Source organism: Cryptomeria japonica, chromosome 5 (assembly GCF_030272615.1).
Source record: "Cryptomeria japonica chromosome 5, Sugi_1.0, whole genome shotgun sequence".
NCBI classification, from domain to species: Eukaryota; Viridiplantae; Streptophyta; class Pinopsida; order Cupressales; family Cupressaceae; genus Cryptomeria; species Cryptomeria japonica.
This window is the reverse complement of record NC_081409.1, coordinates 644,166,095-644,185,851: the sequence shown is the minus strand read 5'-3', so window position 1 is coordinate 644,185,851 and position 19,757 is coordinate 644,166,095. Positions and strand designations below refer to the sequence as shown.

Here is a 19,757-nt window from a genome sequence, read left to right as displayed (position 1 = left end):
GCGCTTTTGCACTTTGTTCCTACGCATCTATACCCGATTCTGTGTATTTAAGATAGAACTAGGTTATATTGGTCAGGGAGCACTTCTTGAAGATGAAAACTGACAAAGACCCATTTGAGAGGGGTCTGGTTCATTCCGTAAACACTAGTCAATTGGATCCCAAGACCCGGAAAGAGAGTTACAAAACATGAAAATCTGAAAACAGCCCCGTTGAAAACTCCATTGGAGAGGGCTCATGAACTGAGAGCTTTTAACACATAAAAATTCAAAACTCGATAAGAGCAAAATAATAGGGCATCAAATACACCAAAATACAGTGCCAAATCATTTCACAACTTTAATTTTAAACAAGAACCACCAAACCCTAATATTTACACAAGAAACTAAGAGAAAACAGAGGAACTTTCAATCCAAATTCAACAACAAAGAACCTGACATTTTCTAATACTTTCAAATAGAAATCAAGAGCATAAAACACATCATTTCTTTTCCCAAAATCAACTCATAAAGAAATCCTTTTCATTTAAGCATAAACCCCTAAACAATTCCAAGAAAACCGAGGAAATGGGAATACATTCGAAGCCCTCATCTCCCATACTTGCCCAGCAAACAAAATAAATTCAAATAACAACAGAAGCACTGAAAACAACATTCTTTTATTTTCAAAACAAGAACATAATCATTCTCCTACATTGGGGTCTCAAAACCCTGCCTCGGGTCCTGCGGAGACAACACAAACTGAAGGAGATTCGATGAGAGAAGAAGCTTGGATGAAAGCCATGCTCAATCAGATTAGTCCAACCAGCAACAAGCCACAACCCAACATCCAAGAACTAGCGAAATCTCCTTCAACAATCTCAAGAAATCTCCCACAAAAATCCCTTTCAATTGCACAAGAAAATGGGAAAGAAAAGTCCAACCAATCTCTTTCTTCTCACACCAAAATTCCAGCCTTTCCAATTCCAGCAAAAACCACCATTAATTAACAGCAAAAATCTCCCAAAAACCTTACATAAAAACACATTAATTTTCCCTTACAAAGATGTGTACGGGAAAGTCAACCAACTCCCACAATTAAAAATTAAAATAAAACTTATAAACTAAAGTTAACTTGAATAATACAACTCATCTCCCCACCAATCAAAATGAAATAAAATTATAAAACAAATGATTAAAACCATAAATTATCATCCCACTCAACGTGGATGTGAATTTAAAAATATAATATTCATTATTAAATATTATTCTTTTTTTACTATTTATTATTCACCGCTAGATAAAATAGAATAATTAACACATAAAAATATGCATGAAAACTTAAGACAATGCCAAGACAACATTCACCACATACTCAAAGCGACTGACACATGGATGTTGGATATTGTTGGTCATTGCTACTAGGATATGTTGATGTCATTGATGTCAACATATTCCTGTGATTTGCTTCGGTGATTGGAGATTGGGAAGATCTTTTGATCCGGTTTGTAGTGTTGGTTTGCTGATCACTGTTTTCCAGAGTTCAGTATATCCTCCGGTATATTCCGGTGTGATCTTGTGCTGAACTTTTGGGATATTGCTTGGGATGGTCTTGTGTTTCTTTATTTCAGATGGATCGTGATTTGGTGCTCCGCAAGTTATCTTTCTTTGTGATAGTTGCTGATTGGTTGTGTTCTTGAGCTTTCAAACACTGACCGATGAAGATTTGAAAAGTGGTGTTGGTGCACCTGTTCCTGATGATTCTAATGTGCTTGCTTGTGTTTCTTAGTCATGTCCTATTTGTTTTGGTGATCCACATTGATCGTTGTGTGAGTTTTTAGTGGTTTCTATCAACTGGTGATGATTTTCGTGTTACGCAATTTTCTTGGTGGTGTAGCGTGTGACGGTTGATCTTGGCGTGATTTCCAGTGGTGTTGCATGTTTGGAGATTTGGTTTAGGACCATGTTATGCTATGCGAACCATTATATTGGTTCAGTGGTCGATCTTTGTATTGTGTGATGTAATTTTGTAATTGAGGGTTGAGGGTTTTGCCGACCTTGTTGTCAAAGCTGATGAATTGTATATATAGGTGATATAGTCATGTAATCTAGGTGTCGATGTTGTGTCTGCATTATCAGAGAGAGGTTTGTGTGCGAACAAGTGATTTATCCTTCTGTGTTGAGTTTGAGGTGAGATTGGTGTTGCAGAGCAAACATCTATGCTTAACCGAAACTGTAATTAGGCATTTGGAGATGCTATTCTTTCAGTTTACTTCTTCCGGATTGTAGTCCGAATCTTATTGTAAGTTAGTGAGGCTTCCATAAGGGTTTAGCCTTCCAGGCCATTATATTTGAGCAGTGAGCTTTAGGCAGTGTGCTTGAATGCATGTGCATTCCCCATTGTAATATTTTCACATACTACTGCAGAGTATTATCTAACTATGGGTAGGTTCCCACCGTGGTTTTTCCCTTAACTGAGTTTTCCATGTCAAAATCTTGGTGTTGTGTGTTGTGCTGTTAATTTGCTTATTTGTTTTAATACTACAGTTTATCAGATCTGTGTTTTGTGATTAAGTTCAGTATTCTGGTGAAGACTGATTCACCCCCCCCTCTCAGTCTTCCTTCTTGGCTGTTGCTAACAATTGGTATTGGAGCTAGATCCTCCGGTAGAAGCTTAACCGCTTGGGGAGATCCGGGATGGCATCTCAAGTTGTAATCTTTAAGGGCAGTCCGAGATTTGATGGAAGTAACTATGCTATATGGAATGACTGGATGGAAGTGCACTTGAAATGTCTTGGTGAAGATTATTGGAAGATTACAAAGAATGTCTATGTTGTTCCTCAGAATGGACAATCTAGTCTTGATGAGGTTAAATGAAGCAGAACATAATATAAGAGCGAAGGAAGCATTGCTTAGTGCCCTGACTGACTCTAAGATGACAAATTTAATGGGACTTTAGACCACACATGAGATCTGGGTGAAGCTTGAGGTTCTTTATGAATGTGATAAACAAGTGAAGGTTGCTAAGTTGCAGAGTTTGAAAGGAAAGTATGAGACATTGAAGATAGGAGATAATGAGAACATACACTCTTAGGTATCAGATGTGCCGGTGGAACCATTGAGGAAGATGAAATTGTTGCTAAGGTGCTGAGATCTTTGCTTCCTGCCTATAAACATAAGATTGCTGGTATTGATGAGATCCAGAGTTTGCCTATTGTGACAAGAGATATGCTGGTTGGAAAGCTTGCTGCATTTGAGCTGAGCGAATTTGGAGAATCACATGGAAAGTCTGAGACTTCATTCAGAGCATCTGCATTTGTATTCGGTAAGCAGAAATATGATCCTGATGAATGCAAGATATCTAGATATGAAAGAGAGAGGAGAGAGATGGAAGAGCAAGAAAGGAAGCTGGATGAACTTGAAGCACTAATTGTCCGGAGATTGCCTAAAGGTGCCGGTAAGTATGATGGAAAGTTGCCTTTGAAATGTTTCTCTTGTAACAAGATAGGACATTTTGCTTCTAGATGTTCGGATAGAATGGCTAAGTATGACAAACATGATAAGTTTGATAAGCATGATAGGAATGATAGATATGAGAAGCATGAGAAGTATGACAAGCCTTACAAGCCTAGCCGGAAGTATAGGAATCAAAAGAACTGTTATTATGTGGCTGATGAAGGTATTACAGATGAAGAATCTGAAGGAGATGAAGTTATATTCCTTGCAATTAAGGAAGATGGACCTGTACCTGTTGATTCCACTAGTTGTACTATTGAGGAGAAAGTTTTAGCTACTAAAGTTGAAGAAAAAAATGAATGGGTGATTGATAGTGGTTGTTCACATCATATGGCCGGTGATAAAAGCAAATTTGTGAGTATGGAAAGGTATGATGGTGGAATAGTTAGATTTGGAGATGACAAAGCCTGTGTGATCCGTGGGATAGGTTTTATTTCTTTTGATGGTAAGCATAGCATTGATGATGTCTTGTATGTTGAAGGTTTGAAGCATAATCTTTTGAGTGTTGGACATATGGTTGATAAAGGTTATGATCTACAATTCAAGGATGGTAAAAGCAAGATCTTAAATGCCTCCGGTACAGAGATTGCATCTGGAAATAAGACTGAAGGTAACATTTTTCATTTGAATGCTGGTGAGAAAAGTTGTTTGATTGCTCAGATTGATGAGAGTTGGTTGTGGCATAGGAGAATGTGTCATGTAAATTTTGACTCGATGATTAAGATGAGTTCTACACATGCTATTAGAGATCTGCCTAAGATTGTTAAGCCTGCTAATCTGGTATGTAAGGAATGTCAGTTGGGTAAGCAAACAAGAATTTCTTTCAAGAATAAATAGTATACATCTGATGGACTGCTAGATCTTGTACTAGATCTTGTACATACTGACCTATGTGGACCTACAAATGTTAGAAGTGTGCAGGGTGATAGATATTTTATGTTGCTAATTGATGATTATTCTAGGATGATATGGGTTGTCTTTTTGAAGGAGAAATCAAAAGCATTTGATAAATTCACGATATTCAAAGCTAAGGTTGAGACTGAGTCTGGATTGAAGGTGAAGTGTTTGAGATCTTATAGAGGTGGAGAATTCTGTTCCGGTGAGTTCAATTCATTCTGTGAGATGCACGGGATTAGAAGACAATTATCTGCTCCTAGAACCCCTCAGCAGAATGGAGTTGTTGAGAGGAAGAACAAAATTGTTTTGGATGCTGCAAGGACTATGTTGATTGAAGGAAATGTTCCAAAGATCTACTGGAGAGAAGCGGCTATTAGTACTGCTGTTTACACATTCAACAAAGTTCACATCAAAGGAGATACCGGTAAGACCCCTTCTGAGCTTTGGTTTGGTCACGTTCCTACTGTGGGATATTTCAGAGTATTTGGTAGCAAATGTTATATCAAAAGAGACAAGGATATAGGAAAGTTTGATGATAGAAGTGATGAAGAAATTTTTTTGGGATATTCAACAAAGAGCAAGGCCTATCGGTGCTACAATAAGAGACTAAAGAAGATAGTGGAGAGTGCAAATGTTAAGGTGGATAAGAACCTTGGGAAAGAGATCAGAGCATGTGGTTATGATGATGGACAACATATTGTTATAGCCCCTATTCATCCTGAAGAGCCCAAGCAGAATGATTCGGTAGAGACTGTGAATCCAGATGTTGCTGCTGCTAGTGAAGGAGTGCAGAAACCTGAGAATCAAAACAACGAGAAGACTCCGAGGTATGTAATACTGAATCATTTTGAAAATCAGATTATTGGTGATAAGAATAAAGGTGTGATGACTAGAAGAAGGTTAGCTGCTGAAGAAGTATGTTTGATTTCCAAAGTTGAACCTAAAGATGTTGTTGAAGCCTGTAAAGATGAAAGTGTTGGACATTTGGTGGAATTGATTATGTGTTGCATTGATGTTTTGTCATTGATGCCAACACTAGCTGTTTGGATGCTTTACCGACACCCTTCTGGTCTCGGTAGGTTGAGTGGTTTTAGGTTGATTTGGATACGGCGTGATTTGGTTATGGAATTGGCTTGTTCATGATACTCATGCTCATATTCGGTCAGCTGGTTTTGGTCTGGTGATCGGATGCTATCCTGTTTGCTTGGAAGCTTGGCTTCTGGTTCCGACGAGGGTTTCACCGGCAGAGCTTTTGATGAAGTTCTTTTTGGAAACTGCATAAGTGGTGTTGGTGCAACTTCTGGTGGAGTTTCAGGATGCTGTTGGTGATCATGTTCGAGACTTAGCGGATGGAGATCATTGCTGTAGCGTGTGGACCTATACTGGGTCCCGATTGATCTAAGTTATGGACCGACTTTAATGTAATGTGTGGATTGGACCTCTCGATGTGTTTCCGGGATATCTTATGTGTTGGATATTATTTGTTTGGCCTAAGGCCGACATGGTTTGTAATTATGTAATTGGTTTATTATCTGGTGGCCGACCTAATTGTTTATGGTCGAGGGTTTGTATATATAGATGTAAGATCTCATTATAGATCATCATGGTTAGGAAAAAGGTCATGGCCAAGGAATGTAATGTGCGAATGATGTAATATCATTTAGGCAGAGGATTTGGTTGATCATTGGAGATCGAATTGGGTTTATGTAAGAGGTTTTAGTCCTCCGGTATTGAGCTTAACCGGAGCTGTACTCAGGCATAGGAGATGCTATCTTTTGCAGTTCAATGCTTCTTCGGATTGTAGTCTGGATTTCTATGTATTCAGTGAGGCTTCTTTTGTGATGAGCAGTGTGCTCTAGGTTGTTGGCCTTCTTGCAAGTGCAGGCCCCTCAATTGTAATTCACATACTTACTGCAAAAGTATTATCTAACTGTGGGTAGGCTTCCCACCTTGGTTTTTCCCTTTATCGAGTTTTCCACGTATAAATCTTGGTGTCATGTGGATGGCTTTTATTTTGTGATTATTGTTTATGCTTAATTGGTTTAACTGCTATTCCGATATTAACGTTTTGGGTTCCGGTATTAAAGTTTTGAATTGCTAATAGTTTTGGTAATTTGTGACAACTGATTCACCCCCGCCCCCCCCTCAGTTGTCTTCTGGTTATTGAATTGTTTAATAGAAAGTTGGATGAGAGATATGGAAGAAGAACTAGATCAGATTGAAAAGAATAACACTTGGTAACTTGTGCCTAGACCTAAGGATAAGAATATTATTGGTGCTAAATGGGTATTCAAAAATAAATTGAATGAAGTCGGTGAAGTTGTCAGAAATAAAGCTAGACTGGTCTACAAAGGATATTCACAGCAAGAAGGGATTGATTATGAGGAGACTTTTTCTACGGTTGCCGGACTTGAAGTTGTTAGATTGTTCCTTGCTCATATTGCTTATAAAGATTTCAAGGTATATCAAATGGATGTCAAATCTGCCTTTTTGAATGGTGATCTTGAGGAAGAAGTTTACATTGAGCAACCTGATGGATTTTCATTATCAGATAATGGCAACATGGTTTGTAAGCTAAAGAAAGCTTTTTATGGATTAAAACAAGCTCCTAGAGCCTGGTATGCTAGACTAGATAAATATTTGTTGAAATTGGGATTTAGTAAAGGTGCAGTTGACAGTAATCTGTACTTTAAGATAAAAAATGATAAAATCTTGATTGTTGAAGTTTTTGTTGATGATATAATCTTTGGTGGTTATGATAAGTTAAGCATGAAGTTTGTTGGTGATATGCATAAGGAATTTGTGATGTCTATGATTGGTGAGATGAAATTTTTCTTAGGTTTGCAGATTGCATAGACTGGAAAAGGTATATATTCATATCTCAAACTAAGTATGTGAAGGAATTGGTGAAGAAGTTTAGATTAGATGACTCCAAACCGGTTGGAACTCCTATGGTGACTGGCTGTAAATTGTCTTAAAATAATGAATATCCTTAAGCTAATCAGAGTTTGTACAAATCTATGGTTGGTGGACTGTTATATCTTACTCAGACTAGGCCGAACATTATGCATGCTGTGTGCATGGTTGCTAGATATCAAGCTGACCCCAAAGAGAGTCATGTCATTGCTGTGAAGAGCATATTTAGATACTTGAAGGGAACTGTGGACTATGGATTATGGTATCCGAGGAATGATGATTTCATGCTATGCGCATTTACTGATGCTGATTGGGTTGGTGATGTTGATGACCGGAAGAGCACTACCGATGGAACATTTTTTTGGGCAAGAAGTTGGTTTCATGGTTTAGCAAGAAACAAGATTCAGTGTCCTTATCTATTGCTGAAGCAGAGTACATTGCTGCTGCTAGTAATTGCACTCAGGTAGTTTGGATGAAGCAAATGTTGAAGGATATTAGAATTATTTATGATGAGCCTACTGTTATATACTGTGATAAATCCAGTGCTATTAACATGTCAAAGAATCCGGTGCAACATTCAAAGACTAAGCATGTGTTAATCAAATATCATTACTTGAGAGATCCAGTCAGTGAAGAGAAAGTGAAGTTGGAGTATGTATCTACAAAGGATCAAATTAGCTGATATTTTCACTAAACCTTTGCCTGCAGATACATTTGTCTACTTCAGAGACAAGTTAGGGGTAACCATCCCTCCTGATGAGAACTAGATGCATTAAGTTGCATCAATCCAATGGATTTCAGAGCCTTGTCTTTTTATTCGGATTGGTGAGTTGGTGCTGCTCCTTTGGTGTAGTAGTTTGTTGATTTGATTATATTTTTGGGGGAGAGAGATTCATGTTTCTGTTTTTGGAGAGAGACTTTGGTTATCTGTTTTAGAGCTTTAGCATTGCTGTCAAAGGGGGAGAGAGATTGTTGTCATTTTATGATACCCTTGGTCGATCAGTGAGAACCGATCAGAGATATGTTCCATGGACCAGCGTGGCCCCAGTTGATCAAGGAGAGAAGAATCATGAAGTTTGAAGTGTTGCCTTGTCCGGAGGAAGTTCCTCCCTTGGCCTTTTCTTCTTCCTTGGAACTTCGGAACCCCGAGGTTCCGAAGTTCTTTTCTCTTTGCCCTCTCTTTTCCCTTCTCCGGAACTCAGGAACCCCCAAGTTCCGAAGTCCTTTTCTCTTTGCCCTCTCTTTTCCCTTCTCCGGAACTCAGGAACCCCCAAGTTCCGAAGTCCTTTGCCCTTGTCTCTTTCCTTCTCCTATCCCGGAACTCCGTAACCCCGAGGTTCCGAAGTTCTTTACCTTAGCCGCTTTCTTTCCTACTCCGAAACTCCGGAACCTCGAGGTTCCGGAGTTCCCTTCCTTCCCTTAGCTTTTCTCTAGTTTCTCCGGAACTCTGGAACCTCGAGGTTCCGAAGTTCTTTTCCCTTCCCCTTCCCTTCTTCAGAACTCCGAACCCCGAGGTTCCGAAGTTGCCCTTCTCTCTTTAGCCCTTTCCCTTTTTTTCTGGAACTCCAAAACCTCGGAACCCCGAAGTTCCGAAGTTCCTTTCAGCAGTTCCTCGGAACTCCGAAACCTCGAGGTTTCAAAGTTCTTTCCTAGCCCTTCTTCCTTTTTCTCTCCGGAACTCCGAAACCCTGAGGTTCCGGAGTTCCTTCCCCCTTTGCCTTCTCTCTCTAGTTCTCCGGAACTACGGAACCTCGAGGTTTCGAGGTTCCTTGCTGCCCTCCTTTCTCCTATCCCGGAACTCCGGAACCCCGGAACCCCGAGGTTCCAAAGTTCTTCCCTTGTCTTCCCACTTCGGGAGTTCGAACTTCCGAAGTCTCCGAACTTCCTTCCGACTGGCGACACTTCCGGAAGGCGTGATCAACACACAAGGCTTTTAATGCTCCGACAGTTTTTGTGACTTGTGCACTTTCTTTTGTGGAGCCACAAGGGTGCATTAAATGTTTTGGATGGGTTTCCATCAAGGAGGTACAGGGCCATGCTGGGTGACTTATATCATGTCTGACTTTGGAAGGTCAGTTAATCCATCTTCTCAGTATTCCCGTTTGGTGGTATGGCTAGGTTGCTTGCATGTACAAGTCAAGTGCATGCACTTCCCTGCACTTCCGGATTGAAATGCAGTGGTCATGATCACCATTGTGACCCATTTTTCTATATAAGACTGTTAAGCCTCATTGTAAAGGGTTCTCTCCCTGTTTGCCTTGAGCTTTCCTATGCTCTTTCTCTTCTCTTGAAGACTTGTAGTTATTTTTGCATTTCTGCAATTGTAAGATTGGCTTTTTGCTTTATGATTAATTAAAAAATCACCATTCTTGCCTCCTTCTAACCTATGTATGATGTGTATGCTTTTCTTACCTTCATCATAGGTGTATGTCTTGTGGCTTTTCTCTCCATATATTCTATGTTAACTTGTTTTCTGAGTGTGCCTTGTGGGAATCCTTCTGCCCTCTTGACACTTAGCAAACTCTAACCTCCATACATGCGTTTGGGTCACTTATGCAATTGAAGTTGTGCATCTCTTGGGTTTTTTAGTTGGTTCCTTGTGCCATTTCGGTAGGGAGAGAAACAATCTCTTCTTCGTGCATCACCTCTTTTTATTTCAAGCAATTCTCTCTTCCCTTTACCTCTGCAAGTTGTTAGGATAGGCTTAGGAGTTAGTTTTAAAGTGTTGAGTTGGTTCAACACCTGCACCTATTTGAAGAAGGAGGCCGGTCTTCTCTGGAGATTCAACCCCTTGCGCAAGGTCCCACACATCGGGGTTGTTTCCATGTTTCACAAGGTTGTTGATTTGATAGCTTAGCAAGGGTGCAAGCTTTTGTGATAACAGAGATTATGTGAAAAACTTCTTTCTAAGTCCTGATCTTAGGAGCAGTTTGTTGGAAATGATTGTTTTTCACACTCATAAGTTGGCATCAATGCAAAAGGGGGAGATTGTTGGATATTTTTGGTCATTGCTGCTGCTAGGATATGTTGTTGTCATTGATGTCAACATATTCCTGGGATTTGTTTTGGTGATTGCATATTGGGAAGATCTTATGATCCGGTTTGTAGTGTTGGTTTGCTGATCACTGTTTTGTAGAGTTCGGTATATCCTGCGGTGTGATCAGATCTTGTGCTGAGTTTTTGGGATATTGCTTGGGATGGTCTTGTGTATCTTCATTTCAGACGGATTGTGATTTGGTGCTCCACAAGTTATCTTTCTTTGTGACAGTTGCTGATTGGTTTTGTTCTTGAGCTTTCAGACGTTGACCAATGAATATTTGAAAAGTGCTATTGGTGCAACTGTTCATGATGATTCTAACGTGCTTGCTGGTGTTTCTTAATCATGTCCTATTTGTTTTGGTGATCCACATTGATCGTTGTGCGAGTTTTTGGTGGTTTCTATCAATCGATGATGATTTTCGTGCTATGCGGTTTTCTTGGTGGTGTAGTGTGTTGCGGTTGATCTTGGCGTGATTTCCGGTAGTGTTGCATGTTTGGAGATTTGGTTTAGGACCATGTTTTGCTATGTAAACCATTATTTTGATTCGGTGGTCGATCTTTGTATCGTGTGATGTAACTTTGTAATTGAGGGTTGAGGGTTTTGTTGACCTTGTTGTCAAGGTTGATGAATTGTATATATAGGTGATATAGTCATGTAATTTAGTTGTCGATGTTGTGTTTGCATTATCAGAGAGAGGTTTGTGTGCAAACATGTGATTTATCCTTCAGTGTTGAGTTTGAGGTGAGATTGGTGTTGCAGGGCAGACATCTATGCTTAACAGGAACTGTAATCAGGCATTTGGAGATGCTATTCTTTCAGTTCACTTCTTCCGGATTGTATTCTGAATCTTATTGCAAGTCAGTGAGACTTCCCTGAGGGTTGTAGCCTTCCGGGCCATTATATTTGTGCAGTGAGCTCTAGGAAGTGTGCTTGAATGCATGTGCAATCCCCATTGTAATATTTTCACATGCTATTGCAGAGTATCATCTAATTGTGGGTAGGTTCCCACCGTGGTTTTTTGCTTAATCGGGTTTTCCACAAAATCTTGGTGTTGTGTGTTGTGTTGTTAATTTGCTTATCTGTTTTATTACTGTAATTTATCAGATTTGTGTTTTGTGATTAAGTTTGGTATTTCGGTGAAGACTGATTCATCCCCCCCCACCTCCCTCTGTTAGTCTTCCTTCTTGGCTGCTGCTGACAAGGGATACAAATGTCGCGTATAGGGCAATTCAGACAGGTGATACAAAACCAATGATGATTGCCCTAGTATGGGATAATGGTTAGGGTTTATTCAACTTGGGCCTCTATGCGGTCTTCATTACCACCATCGAGGATTGTTAGGCATGCTCAGACCTGTGAAGCTAGGTGGAGTTGATGCCTAGTACCTGCAACCAAAACAAATATAGAAACACCTACACACACATACATCCATATACATACATTTAACAAGTAGTGTCAGTAATCACGGTAAATCCTTGAATATAAACATGAGTACATAAGTTAGTACCTCAAAACATGATACATCATCTAACATAAGATCATCAAGATAACATAAACATGAAACCCTAATGTCACCATTAAGCACCACAAACTTATAGCACCATAAGCATAAGTATGTCTTGAAACATAGGAATATCATCAACATGAAACAAGTAAATATTTCCACACACACTGTACACACATATAATCATCAAGATTACAAAAGTAACAAGATAAATGTCAAACATGGAAGGGGTATTACATGCTCCGTGTTTTCATATATCCATGTGTTTGCTTCGTGTTTTCATGTGTATGATTCCTGTTTGGTTCATATTGGTAGATTACTCAATTTGAAAAATTTAGAATTGACATTGCTTGAGGACAAGCAATAAGGGAAGGGTAGACTGTCATGGCCCCAGCTATAACATATTGATCATCAAATAAATTTAGAAAATTGTCTTAATCCGTAAGACTTCACAATTTTTTGTAATCAAATGAAGTCAAGGCCAAATAGAAAGAAATTATTGACTCTATCCTATCGATCCTGTAGACATGTAAAAATTGTTCTCTTAAATCAATCTTATTTTCTATTATATTCATCCATAATATTATTCTAGTTTCTCCATTATTCTATTAAATACATGAAATCAATATATATTTTATTATTCATCCGTTTAATAACATATATTCCATTTTATTCATTTTAAATAAAACCATTTTCCAAATCTCTTCCATATCTATTTCATCTCCTGTTTATCCTATCCCACTACTATCAGTCTCACTCACCTAATGATTATGGCATAAACACTATCTATTATCCCACATTTGTCCTACAACTTGGATCCCCCCGAGGACAACTATTTAAACCTTGCTACTCCCCATTTCTAAGCCTGGTAAAATCTCTCTATCATTTGCGTACTAGCATTTTGAATCTTTTCTCTTGCATTCTAGTTTGCGTATTTGATTATTGTGTTCATCATATCTATTTCATTTCATTGCATTTGACAATCTTCATATCCGTCCATCATAGCTTGTTGTGCATGTGCTTCTGAGAGCACACATATTTTGAATTCAAGATCTTGATTGGTAGGAGAACAATGGATTGAATTTCTGTTGCATGCATGTGTGTTTTAGCTTTAGATATTTGCATTTGCATGCGTGTTTATTGCAGGTACTCCATTGATAAGATGTTGAGTCATTTGGATCTTGTGCTATTAGATCTTAGATTCGATTTTCTCCATTTTCAAATCCAATTCAACTCTGATGCTTATGGTAATCTATACCAAATGACTAGTATGGAACAGCGATGATAAGTTTAATAATAGCTTTGTATAAAGATTAAGAAAGTTTAATAACCACTAAGACAGTGGTCTATAATGTCAAAGAACATCGATATGCAGCAACCTTATTAACACCCTGATGCTTGGCAAACTTCATCCATGAATCGGGTGACTTGCAATTAGAATGTGGCGGTTTAATTAGTAAGCAAGTGCGATTTTTCTAAAGAAACTCTTCATAGTCGGTGAGTAGTTTTTACCAACAAAATGCACTGATCAGACATCTTAACAGCAAAGGAAAAATAAATAGAATTTGTTCATATTAAACAACTAACAAATGCAGCAGTCAGAAAAGAAGATTAGTTTGTTTAGACATCAGGTATATGAGATTATGATAGAAGTGAGAAACTATAAATAATGAACAAACATGTAATATCTAAAAGGGTGCAATTGTAAGAAGATTCTCAAGTGGTGCAACGAGACTTTGAAACAGTGATTAATAATATAAGACTACAGCGATTTGGCTAGAACAAAGCAAACAGATTAGTAAGAGAAACAACTGATGGGCACTATCAAAGGGTGCGATTAGTATATAACAATGTGTAAACAAAATAACAAAGGATGCGACCTTTCTAAAATGTATCTTTTCATAGAAACATAAGGATTTAAATTGAGATAGAGAATAGGAGTAAGGGGTTGTGTGGGATGGGAATAAGAAGAGAAGAAATCAGATATACACAGCAGATCAATCAGAAATAGGAATCTGAATAAAAGAATGATATTCAACATACAGTCTCTAATTATGATGAGCTGGTTGGATAAAACTTCAAAGGGAATTCCATATTTACATCTTGGATGTTACAGTAGTAAATCTGAATTCTATTTATCTTGTGATACTAACCTAGTTGCAGGCCCTACATTAGGATACAGAGATAAAAATTTACATTTCCAAGCATTATTTAAACCCTAATGGAAGAATTTTAGGGTAGATTAGGTTAAGCCTAGTAGGGGACATTGCATCCATGAAGGCCCTCATGCCATTTCTTAGTTATTGCCTTGAATAGGGTTGTTAATTGCTGCAAGTTTCCTTCTCTCTCTTTCCACCAGGGCTCTTTGGCATAATTGCATAAACTACTCTAATTGATCCTCAAGTTGGCATATTAGGGCTCTGATACCAATTGTATTGTCCCTTCTTGGTATATTCCTGATTTGTGGCCTATAATAATAATTTCCACTTAAGGCTAAGAAGGTAATCATTTATAAGCATAACTTTAATAAAAATATTGTCAAATGTAAGTACATCATTTAAGATAATGTTGGTTTAGGTCCTCAATATTAATAATCATTAAGAAATAAGAACATATAGTAACATCTAAAGCTTTACCATAAATATTAAGATTTCATGATAACATATGCATCCATATAAACATCATTCATATTTAATTAAAATTACAGTAATAGCATTAATAATTATTCCAAGGCATATTCCTATCGTAACTGTATTAGGAATTTGTGAGAAACGTTTGCAAACTGCAACCTCAAGGATGGTTGTCCTTTTATTGTGAGAGCATGGTTGGGTTCTTGCCCATCCATCTCGGGGTGGTGTATTTGGGAAGGCCCTCTATCCCAAGAGCACTCGTACATGTCCCGGCCCACTAGCGCTGCATCTCGGGGTGGTGTATTTGAAATTCCCTCAAGCCGAGGAGCAGTCATTCACCTCCTGGCCACAAATATGGTACGTGCTCGGTCCACTCCATCCCTTAGTCCACCTTGGAGGCTCCCCATCCTCTTTGATCAAGCCCGGGTTTAGTAATTAATACTGCTGTGATTGGTTTGTTGAAGTCTCCATAGTGGGGGCATGACATTTTTCTAATTGCAGTATAAAATGAATGGCTGCTAAAATTTTATGGTTTGATTTTTGGGCTGTGGATGGGGATTGAAGAAATGGTGATCTTGGAATCAAATTATTATGTTTTCTGTCTATGCACTTATTTTGAATTGATTAACATTTGTTTCAAAAATCCCAGTTTCACATTCTTTCTTATAATGTTGCTAACTCTGATATGTGCCATCCTTGTTCTCCTATTGTTACATATGAATGACTGGCAAGGGCAGCATGGAACTTCTTTAGAAGTTAGGCGCACTATGTTTTTGACTATTAGTCCGATGAATTATATTTGTTTTGCATGTTGATGAAGTAAGCGAGCATAGCCAGTATCTAGCAGCAGATATAACTCTAATTGTTTTCTTTTATCCATTTTTCCACTTATTCGAAGGGTTCTAAATACAGGGGTAAGAAGATAATGATTTCTTTTTAAATACTTTTAATACTCTTGTAGTTACATATGCCCCTTTTGTGAGCTATGGAAAATATATGCTTCAAATAAGCATATTTTGTGGAATGATTTTCCATTCGCAGATTTAAGTGGTAATTTTATGCCAGGAAAGTGTATTTTAATGCTCATAAATTACTTGAACCAATGGAAGTACCATTTTTCATCTGCCAAGAGAGTGTATCTCTATGTTCTTAATTTCTTAAACTGCTTGACGTATTGTTCATTTAAAATGCAGCGCATAAAAGAAAAGGACTATGAAATGCTAGTTACTATGGATATAAGTCTAAATTGAACCATGACTGCTTGAAGAACATTGAAATGTCACAGTAATTATTGCATCTATTTAAATTGACCTCTGCATTGCTAATGGCCATACTTTTGTATTGCAGGCATATCGTAAATCGGATAATGAATTTACAGGCTGAAGGTTTGTAACTTTGCATTACTTCTATGTTTGGCTTAATATGCTTTTAGCTGAGATGCCATTGGAACCAAATTTTTCTTCGGGAAATTAGTTAGAAATATGTCTGGTTTCAGTAAGATATGTTGTATTTTAAATTACATAGTACTTTTGGCTGTTGAACTTATCTAACTGCAAGTAAGCAAATATGTCTTCTGAAGAACATTTTGTCAAACAAATAGATAGGATATAATACGCACCTTATGAACAACAAGGTGACCATGTGGTTTATTACAAAATCTTCACAGTAAACAGCAAGTACGTGCAAAGAGAATGAGAAGTAATAGATTGAATGGTAATATATGTGGAGGGTTTTGTAATGTCCCCTTTTTGTAAAAACCCTAGCCTGCTTTAAATCATCATTTTTATGCACAACTACAAATGGAACAATATGCGTAGCTGATTGAGATCCTGCAATAGGTTAGGAAACCATTGAAATGTATACAAACCATAATATAAATCTTCTAAAAAGGATAATTAATCATAAATTCTCTATACCTGTTGTCAGGAACATTAACTTAACCATAGTTATGTCTAATTCCTTATCGGGACTCAACTATAAGAGAGTGGGATTAAGGAGGAACAATAAGGTGTCCAAGAGATCCTATACCCTACGCGCAAGAGCGGAGTGAAAGCCAAAGCCCCCTTAGCCTCATGGGACTGTCGGTCAACTACCATGAGGTGGTCTACCTAGTGAGGTATCCTATCACTGTTCTCCTTCATCACTTCCATCCTTATCCTTCTTCTTGTGATTGGAACTCCCCTTTAAGTCTATTTCTCCCAAATTAACCATGTCTCGTGGGGTTAGGTAGAAAATGTAACCAGGTTCCTTGACTCCTCCATGTAAGGGCCCTCAAAGTCCTAGACGCCACTTTGGTCGTTCTAGAATGACTTACTTATGAGCCCCTCGTCACCCCTTCATTACATCTCATTCACTTCCTCACAAGAACGTATTTCTAAACATACTTAATTATTCTTTTATGTTGTGTATTACATATTTACAATAAGTAAATATATTACTTACATTTATGTCGAGTTAACATGGTTATAAGTTTCTTAGATAACGGAATCATTAACTGACATTGTTAATTCTAGTTGTTGTTATTCTTAACTCCTGCAGATCTAATGATTAATTTCAGAATACTCATGCTTAAAGCATAGCATAGATCTTACAAAACATTTGGACCTCTTTCCTTTCTCTTGATTGGAACTGTTGCTGTCCTAACCACTGCTGTTGCTGACTGGATTTAATCTCCTGCTGCCTTCAATGGATAATGGAATCTGCTTGCCCCTTTATTGTTTCTGTTTTTTTCCCTTATCTGAATTAATTATCCATCTCTATCCTTAATTACTGTCTTTGCTTAATTACATTCATCGCTGCCTTAGTTGATGATAAGATCACTACTGATTAACAATTATATATGCCTTGATTGCTGTCTTTCTGAAGTCGTGATTTTCAATTAATTGTTAATCCTTAGTCCTTTATATCTCTCAATGTGAGGGAGAGGTCACAGCTCTTCATCATGTATGCCCTTTGGCAAGAGACACACCCTTTCACCATTAGAACCCTTCTGAAAGGGACACAACCTTTCACAATCAGATTTGCACTTCTGATTCCCAAATTATCTCCCTTCCAAATGAAGTTCTCTTCTCCCTTTTATATCTCATGTTTGAGGGAGTCACAACTTTGCATCTTATGCCTTTTGACCTTTCATTAAACTTAACTAAATTCTAGTTATGGTTATGGTTAAATTGCATACCAGATGAGTTTCCCTATGCGAGAGATAATTGCTTCTTTAGTAGGTGTTTTTGAAGTTTGTATTTGGTTTGCTTCTTTATTAGATTTGTAGTTAGCTTTTGTTTGAGAGGTGCTTTTTATTTGTGATTTTTCCTAAATTGCATTCTTGTGTTATATTTATCATTCATTGTGTCCTCACACAAAGCATGGATAGGTAATAATGAATACGAGTGCTAGATTTATTACTAAAGTTAGTATTTTCTTTATTTAATCTTGTTTTTTTTTGAATCCCAAGTGATGCAACCCCCAATAGGGGTGCCTAAATTTATCTTTCTAGAAACATGCGAAAATTGATATGCCCTCATTCTTTTCAGACCAAGGGGAATAGACATGATCGTATGGAAGTTACATGAAGGCCTGGAAACAGAGTGGGATTTAGATATATTCGACAAGAAGCAGCTTGTGCAATGTAATTAACTACTTAAAATTTCAACTTACACACATCCTAAAGCTAGGATTTAAGAAACCATACAAGAATTTATTATTGTCAACCAGGTTCATAACTTGCACTTATTCATCATAAATAATATTTGGACATATTCTCTATATACTAGTGTTCCATGAGGACATGCACAAGTGATGTCCTGGACATCCTTGGGACTTGGAGCGGATGTCCCCCTTTTTAAGGACAACAGGTTGCTCCCTTTCAGCGCATAAAAATAAAAGAAAGTAGCTTTTTAAGGATTTAAATGCTGAAAATCCCTAAAATTCTGAAGGGGAAGGATTGTCATTGCAAATGCAGCAGATTGTATTTATGCTTTTAAATTTCAGCTGCTTTTAGTTTGTTCAAATTATTTCAATAGCCATACACACATTGTCCCCAAAATTTTGGAATTTTTTTTGGCATCCCTGAAACCTTGTCCCAATGCCGTAGAGCTTCAGTGAAATGCTGCTATATAGCAACACATAAACTGCATTTCTACAATGAGATGAGATAAATTCAGGTTTATATAAGCATGTGTTTGTACATTATTTATTTAATTTTTGGGTTCGATTTTTATATTTCAACAATTTTTAGTGTTTTCTTGGGATTCAAAGTAGGTGCTCCACTTTGGAAATCACTTTGCTTTTGGCACTTGAGCTCACTCTATTTGGCTTAAATTTTAGTGTAAACATTAGAGAAAACCTCTTAGAATGCTCCACACCCTTTGTGATCCATTATGCAAGTTTCCAAGCCTTGTGTGCACATGTTTGGCCATGCCCTAGGATCCATAAATTGGGTATTTCTCTTCCTTTTTCTGACTGCGATATATATCCAATAATGCAGGCATTTTTCTTTGATACATGTCAGTGTGTTTATGCTTGATGGGGCTGAGTATATGCTACATGTGGCTGCATTTATTCACAGGGAGTATCTTGAAGCTGTGTGTATACTTGTTGGAAGCCAATTCTCTTCCCTAAGTGAACTTCATTGCTAAGTCACAACATTTGAATTTGAATTTGAGTTTGGCAACCATAAAATTCGGATGAAGTTCAGCAAGGGCAAAAAAATCGGAAAAGAAATTCAACATTAAATTTACCTTATATAATTTTTTTAAAAACATAAGTAATAAATTGAAAATAAGGAATATACTAATATTAGTATACTAATATATTTAAATATACTAATAAAATTAAACATAAAACAAAATAAATAATAATTAATGTTTAAAAATTTATTTTAAAATATTATTAATATATAAAAAATACATTAAATTTATATTTAATAATAAGCTTAATTTAAACATTTTAAAATATTAAGTTTTAACATATTGAACCATAAAAAAATTATATAGAAAATTGACGTGATGTAAAACATAAAGAATAAATAAATTTAATTTAATTTGAAAAAGAAAAAAATTAAAATTAGAACAAAACTTCAAAAATTAGTAAGGCTACTTTGTGAAAAGCCTTGAAAAGCCTACATGATCACAAAATGGATGCATAGGAGTTTCGTGTTAAATTTATGATCAGATTTTAGGGTAAGCAGATATAAGACAATTCAATCAAATTTGCACAGCATATAACTTGGGAAAACCCTCCAACATGCGGGAGAAAAACCCAGCAATAAGTATCTCTTATT

At 37.2% G+C, this 19,757-nt stretch overlaps 1 protein-coding gene across 1 annotated transcript in view; it reads left to right on the top strand.

The window, feature by feature from the left end:
* The window catches only part of LOC131050360 (DNA repair RAD52-like protein 1, mitochondrial), a 105,657-nt gene that overhangs the window by 22,748 nt on the left and 63,152 nt on the right, over positions 1-19,757 (top strand). Inside the window, exon 2 of the mRNA XM_057984522.2 lies at positions 15,827-15,864. Coding sequence (XP_057840505.2) covers positions 15,827-15,864 — 38 coding nt within the window. The remainder of the gene's footprint in view (positions 1-15,826; positions 15,865-19,757) is intronic.